Here is a 7,199-nt window from a genome sequence, read left to right on the forward strand (position 1 = left end):
CTCTTTGTCTCTGCCCCCTTTAAAAGCCTCCCTCTTCAGTTCCTGTTTGCTGGATCCTTGTCTAACGTCTATCTGCTTACCTCGTCTCTCCCTGGCTCCTAGAGTTTGGTTTCCCCTGATGTCTCCTTGGTTCTGGTTTGTTTGTTATTTCTGTAGGATTTTTGATTCCTGCCTCCGTACCTGAGAACCTCATTAAACCCACCTAAATTCACCTGTTGCCTACTTGCCTCTGCATTTGGGTCCTCAAACCAACACCCAATCCTGACATATACCTTTAAGCAAAGTAACGGAGTATTTATGATTCGTTACTTGTCAAATGGAAATGTATAAATAAATACATCCACAGATACACCTCCATTCAATTAGGTCATGGTAATTAGAAGCCGGTAACGCCACAACAGCTTGATCTTTCCAAACTTTTTTAAGGTTTTAAGGAAAAGAAATCTAAGTGTAATTAAATATCCGAATTTAAAGAAAGTAAATTAATATTTCATAAATCTTCTTTCTATAAATACTCTATACAAAATTTTTGTTTGATAGTTGTCAAAATGGGACACGAAGGAGGATTTACGTTTTTAACAGTATATATAAATAACTGTTTTCAAGTATCTTATAGCAGATTCTAATATGATGATCTGTTCTTATTGCTTTAATCTTTGTCCTATTAATGTTTTTTATATCTCAGTGAGCCAAAATGCTGTGCCGTTGTGTGTATTTTTGCACACTTTGCTGTGATTTAATGTGAGAAACTAAAACAAGTGGTCATTAAATGTAAAGCTGAATTACACCCTGACGTTCACGTTCATGCCGAACACTTAATAGAAGATAATATCATTCCCATGAAAAACAGTTTCCAAGGAGACAAAAGACTCGCTGTGTGACCTGAGATTACACAATCAGCAGACCATGAAATCCAACTTATTGAAACCTAATTAGAATTGAATTTTTATCTGAGTTACTTCTCTGTTTCAGGCATGAAACACATTTTATATATTGCAAATTGTGGGTGTGTTTGAAGCACAAATGTGTTTTAAGAGAACAATTTAGGCGACAGGCTCACTGAGCTGTTTTGGTGTTAGCACATTGATATTCTGTGTGAACTCCAACGTCACTGTGAGCATCACTGTTTCTGAGAGCTAAATTATGCTCAGTGCTGAAACTAAACATCTAATAAAGATCTATATTTGTTTCTCATTTGTGGAAATTATCCTAAGCACTGAGCAAATTCCCTATCTATCAGCAATTACATGCGATATGATCAAAAACAGACCCAGGATGGGGATGATTTGCTAGAGTGCAAAAACATGATTCCTTTATGAAAAGCAGGGAGCTTCTCTAAGCAGACTACAACAGATTTACTGAGAGTCTTCTCCCAATGCAGAGGAGTGAGGAGCTCCCCTTCGTAGCCACACTCCCCCTCTTTGCAGACACCACCACATCTGCTCGTTTCAGCAGTTTGTGGATAAAACACGGCCACATGGGGAGAAAGGGAAAATATGAGATGCTGTAGGATCCAGATCTGGAGAGGGCTGGATCACTCCCACAGGTTCTTCTGCCTATCGCTTTGCTCTGCTTGTGGAGGGGGTTGGGGGGGAACGGCGGGGGAAGATGCTCTCTCTGTCGCTGGACACTGTGTGGACGAGGGGGGGCTCCCTCAGTGTGGGTGAGATGCATTCAACAGACATTTGCACCTGCCGATGGAGGTCTGCTTTCTTTGCTTTCTACAAATGGATCCCCTCACAGGATCTGCAGAGACTCTGACTCGTTATGTAACCGACAAAGTGCCTTCTTTCTATTATTCTTTTGCTTTCAACTAAGAGGATTTTATTTATTTTTCTTGCCTGGTTTTCAGTAGAGTTACAGCATATAACAAACTGAGTCTTATGCAGTGAGGCTGCTGATGTCCTCAGAGGAAAATTCCTCATTTAGGAGCAACGTAACGGCTTGGAACCCCCCCCATATCTTGGGGAATACCCTGCTGTTGAATGTAAGCCAAGGTAGAAATATACCTGTGGATGAAAACCAAGAAAGTCCATGAAAACAATTCAGACCAAAGCAAACAATCAGGCAAGTGATCATCTAATTCAAATTGTTATTGTCAGAAGCTTCTCACTGTATTTGAAGGAATTAATTACTTACATTTTTTTGTCATAAAATGTTTTTAATTATCAGTTGCTGTTATTTCTGTTTGCCTAAATGTAGTGGATTAACATTTATTTACTACCATTTGCAGATTTTTATTCAGAAGTCAAAAAACTTGAAGCCTACCTGTTGTTTCGAGATGAACAAAATAAGTTTAATTTTAAATGTTGCGCCATATTCCATCAGGTTTTGTTTATGTTTTCTCACTCCTTGAAAATTATTCTTATACCTGCAATAAATATCCCAATTAGATGGCAAAATAAAAGAAGAAAAGGACACAATTTAAACTGAAAACAGCAAATATTAGCAGTTATCTAAAACCTTTATCTAAAACCTCATAAAAAGAAACAAACTTATAGTTAAATTTAATTTTCTTTTTTACAAAATGAATGTTTTAACCTAAGACATATAACTCAAAAAATAAACTGGACTATTCTAAATGTGATCTTCTGGGTAAACACAGATTAATTTCTACAGTTTTTAAAAGTTTCATCATGCAACTTTTAGGAATTATGTCTGTAGTCAGATAATTGATCATCAGTTTATTTTTATCAGTTGTGCTGAAATAATTTACAGTGTGTAAGACTTACCCCCATCTAGTGGTGGTTTGAATGAATTACAGTTGACAGAGTATGGTGGCTCCCCATCTGTAAGACGTAAAGTGGAAGCCAGGGAGTGACATTCTCAAATCAGCTAAATTAATTAATGAAACGCATACATATTTTTCTCAAAACAGAGCTGAAATAAGTTAATGGTCACCAGAATGACAGCTGCCCTCACCTGTCCAGCAGAAAGCCTGTACCCTCATAAATAGTCTTCACTGATTTGACTCTTATTTTCTCTTGGTTGTTACTTCTTTTTGTTTTATGTTTGTTTCTCTTCCTTCTCGTTTTCAGATTTTTTTTTTTGACTTGAAGTTTGTCTTCTTTCAGCTACTTTGATCAAAAGTGGCGAAGCAACATGGCGTCACAAATTGGCTACACCACCCCTATGTATTTATAAAGTACTAATTCTAATCTTGAAGAACTTTTGTTTTTGATCTTATGTTGTTAGGCTTTTGCAGAATATGTATTCATTAAAACAATGCAGGCTTTTTGCTGATAAAATGTTTAAAACATTAAAGCCTAGCAGTGCATGTAATAGGTACCGTCAGATGTAAATTGCATTTTGACTGGACTATAAAACTGTGCAGGATGGGGTGGTGTGGGGTTTTCATAAACATGCACCGATCCGATACCTTGAACAGATATCGGCTCTGTTATTGAACAATTAGCCTGATTGGATATTGGTGATTTTATCCTCTCAGAACCCACCCGATCGCCTGGCGACCGTTTTTATAGCGTTTACAACTAATAACTCAGAACGCAGGAAAATTACAACGGTAAAATCTTTACCAATATAAACATGCAAGACATCTTTGGAAATCTTAGATTCTCCACAATTCAACCACCAAGTTCATTTTATAGACACAGTGAGCACAAAAGCACAATAAACACAGATATAGCAGCATGTTAAAATGGAAACATCACAAAGCAGCCACAGCATACATTTGAAGGCGTCCAGAAGCAGATTTTAGTAAAGCCTTCCCTCACATTGCCAGATGTATGGTTCATTCAGTCAACAGTTGAATTGGATCGTTATCAGATATCGGCAGCCATGCTCAGCCCAGTTATCGGTATACCAGATTAGTTAAGAAAACAAACATTTGATTGATGCATCTGGGGTGCATTTGCACTGGTATATGTGTGTGTGCCAGGTGGAGCCTTAAATTAGTAACCTACAAACTATTAGGTGGGTAGAGTGTTCCTTTGAACCTTCAGGAAAACCAGGAAAGCTTTTTACAGTCTGACGTTTTGTGCATTCGTCTTGTCATCATGTCTTTGGAAGATGTGTGTATAACCGCTGGTTCTGTAATAGACTAAAGAAATTTTCTTTACAGACAATTTTTTTTACAGAGATTTCCCTTATCATCACAACCTTGCAGGAAAATGTTTTAAGGTAGTAATGGCTGAAAAAAGCTCAGTGGGTAGCACTGCTGCCTTGCAGCAAGAAGGTTCTGGGTTTGATTCCCGGCCCGGGGTCTTTCTGCATGGAGTTTGCATGTTCTCCCTGAGCATGTGTGGGTTCTCTCCGGGTACTCCGGCTTCCTCCCACAGTCCAAAAACATGACATTCCCTAAAATTCTCCTTAGGTGTGACTGTGTGAGTGAATGGTTGTATGTCCTGTTTGTATCTGCGATGGACTGGCGACCTGTCCAGGGTGTACCCCGCCTCTCGCCCATTGACAGCTGGAGATAGGCACCAGCACCCCTCGCGACCCCAATTGGGACAAGCGTGTCAGATAATGGATGAATGGATGGCTGAAAAAAGAGAAAAGTCAAATACTGACAGTAATTCTATTTGTATAATATTTAGCTGGTGGAAAAGAAATTTAAGTGTAAAAATGTAACATCCATTCATCTATCTGTATGACTGATTGCAAATTGGTCCCAGTCCAGAGGGAATGAAAGGCAGCTATAGAAAGCCACAGATTTCATGGTCTTCCCCTGAAAGAGTATCTGGAAAGATCTCAAAAGGAGGGCATTCTGGACGTTCCTCAAAACATTAGCTAACTTTCTTCAACGACTTTAGACTTAGAGGAGCTGAATATCATCACTCGGGCAACAGGACCTGAAGCTTTCTCTAGGAAAGGGAAATTTCTCTGGCTGTAATGTGTGCAAACCATCACATACTTATTCTGCCATAAAATTAAATGTTTTACCTGAACTACAACATACTCATTTATGACATCAATCCCAAGTCAATAAAGATACTAAAAATACGTTTTTTCAAGAGAGAAAGGTTTGAAGCATTCAAAGTTTGGAGCGTTTTACTTTGAATTTGGGAATGCAGGCAGTTTGCATTAATTTTGCATGAATCTGCAGAGTAATATATGCAGTGATAATATCAGATGCTTGAGTGGTAACATTTAATTTCCACACATGCACCCTGCACCAATGTATTTGGTGCATCACTTGGCTGAGAAAATATTAAAAAGAAAGGACGTTATAGTGGCCTGTTGCTGTATGACTTTGTGGTTGTAGGCACCAGCCACCATTTGTCCATGCAAAGATACTGCTTTTTTAATTAATGTGTGGATAAAGGATTTTATGGGAATTTATTGGATAAAAAATAAAAACAAACATAACATTTTATTAGTAATGGATTAAAAACATTTTATTTTCCAATAAATTCTACTTACTGGCAAACAAACATCCCATAAAAGCTGTTTGGATTCAGTGACTCAGTCACGCTTTCTATTTTCAGTATGCAGTGACTACATTTTCAGTGAGTGGTAAAACAAAAGGCGTATATTCAGAGGAGGCACACTTGTACTCATTTAGGTTCTCTTTCCATCCAGAGAGATGATGACAAAGAGATGCCCTTGCTTTAGTCTCCAACATTTAATTACTTTGCTTTACTTTAAAGCGATAAGGACGTTTTCCAACAGGTGAGAATTTAAGTTTGCTTTCTAGTAAGTTTCTCATATACAAGACCTGAGATATAGCAGGTTTCCAGTTTGGCTCAGTCTTTGGAACATCTCCTTTCTACTTGTACAATTAACAAACTAATCTGAACAAGGCCTCTATTTTCTATGGTGCAGTTCACCAAATATTGCTGAAGAAAACTGTGACAATGATGGTGTAGTAAGCATGTTACTATGGCAACAGTGTCCTCTCCTCATCCTATGATTCAACTTCCATGTTGCCAAAATGTTAAATTATTACATCATATAATCAGACTGTTTTTGTGTTTCTCTCAAATTTTATGTTTCTTTTGTGTGTGATTGTTTTTGTTTTTATTTGGTTAACTTTTAGACTCTGAAACAACAGAAGATGAAGGTGGAGACCAGTTCGAGACCAAAGAGGACGGTGGGGATGTTGAGGACCAGGCGTTTTATGGTGAGAACTAGTTTGTGTTTCTGTATTTTGGAATGTGTCAGGTGTGGATTTGCTTTTGATATACCGCTAGTGATATTTTTCAGCCTTCATAAGAAAACATTCATGAGAAAAAGACCTCAAGAAAAACATCAAATATGCAGGTCCAATATCCTAAATTCAAAATGACCCTGATTCCTCACATTTTAGGTCAGTTGCAATGAAAGTATTTGCTAAATGAGGACAGCTTTAGTGTTTCTGTGAGGCAGAGACAGGCTTGGCCTGCAGTTTTTGACATTAATCATAAAGTGTTCCACTGACAAACCAATAAACTTGTATAATTAAACAAAAATGTTTTTACACATAGTACAGTTCTGGGCTATTCTGTAACAGGTTTTAATAAAATAACATCCTTAAAAAGGAAAAAAAATATGAGGAACTACGGTTTAGATTTAAGCTTTTATTGTAAAACATTAAGTATGGGTCTCCTAATGTGATCTGCTGATTCATAACTTTTTTTTTTATCCCCAAAGGGAAATTTAAAAGAATGCAACCTTTTTTTGCATTTACTTAACCATATTTAGTTACTTTAACAAAATTGTTTCATGTTAGCAGAGTAGGACATAAAACAATTGTGTTAAAGTAACTAAATATGATTAAGTAAATGCAAAAATCAGTTGCATTCTTTTTTTCAGTGCACAGCCAAGTGTATAGCATAAAAACACAGACACAGAGACAGTCACTCTACAACATTAAAAATTTTTAGAGTCAACATTATTGTCCAAAGATCAACTTAAATATAAGTAGAGTTGGAATAACTGAACAAATCCCTTCAAAATAGTTGAAATTCACCATAGATTGAGTGATTAGAAAAGCCTTTTGCCTTTTGTGTAACTCTGTTTAAATTGTTTTTCTGTCAGATCAGTTAATTCGTTTTTACCACCACTTTTATTGTTTGATTCATCTTCTTTTTATATCTTACTGATAGGTTGCCAAAACAATTAAGAAAACAAATGTAAGAACAGATTCTGTTATAGAACCGTGAAAAAGTTACCAGCAACTTTTTAAACACACCAAACTAGCTTAATTTGCAGTTTAATTTTCTTGATGTTCTTGTCTTGCTGTCAACAACCGTAGGTAT

The 7,199-nt window shown here is 36.9% G+C and overlaps 1 protein-coding gene across 3 annotated transcripts in view; it reads left to right on the plus strand.

Moving 5' to 3' along the window:
* The window catches only part of LOC107092716 (striated muscle preferentially expressed protein kinase-like), a 57,459-nt gene that overhangs the window by 11,591 nt on the left and 38,669 nt on the right, over positions 1-7,199 (plus strand). For 2 of the 3 annotated variants that reach the window (XM_015387326.1, XM_015387325.1), the window contains exon 2: positions 5,999-6,082. In XM_015387326.1, coding sequence (XP_015242812.1) covers positions 5,999-6,082 — 84 coding nt within the window. Of the gene's footprint in view, positions 1-1,694; positions 2,068-5,998; positions 6,083-7,199 lie in introns of those variants that run through there. The other variant, XM_015387327.1, reaches the window with a different exon arrangement.

The sequence above is a fragment of the Cyprinodon variegatus genome, unplaced genomic scaffold (assembly GCF_000732505.1).
Source record: "Cyprinodon variegatus isolate N-32 unplaced genomic scaffold, C_variegatus-1.0 Scaffold391, whole genome shotgun sequence".
Lineage (NCBI taxonomy): Eukaryota > Metazoa > Chordata > Actinopteri > Cyprinodontiformes > Cyprinodontidae > Cyprinodon > Cyprinodon variegatus.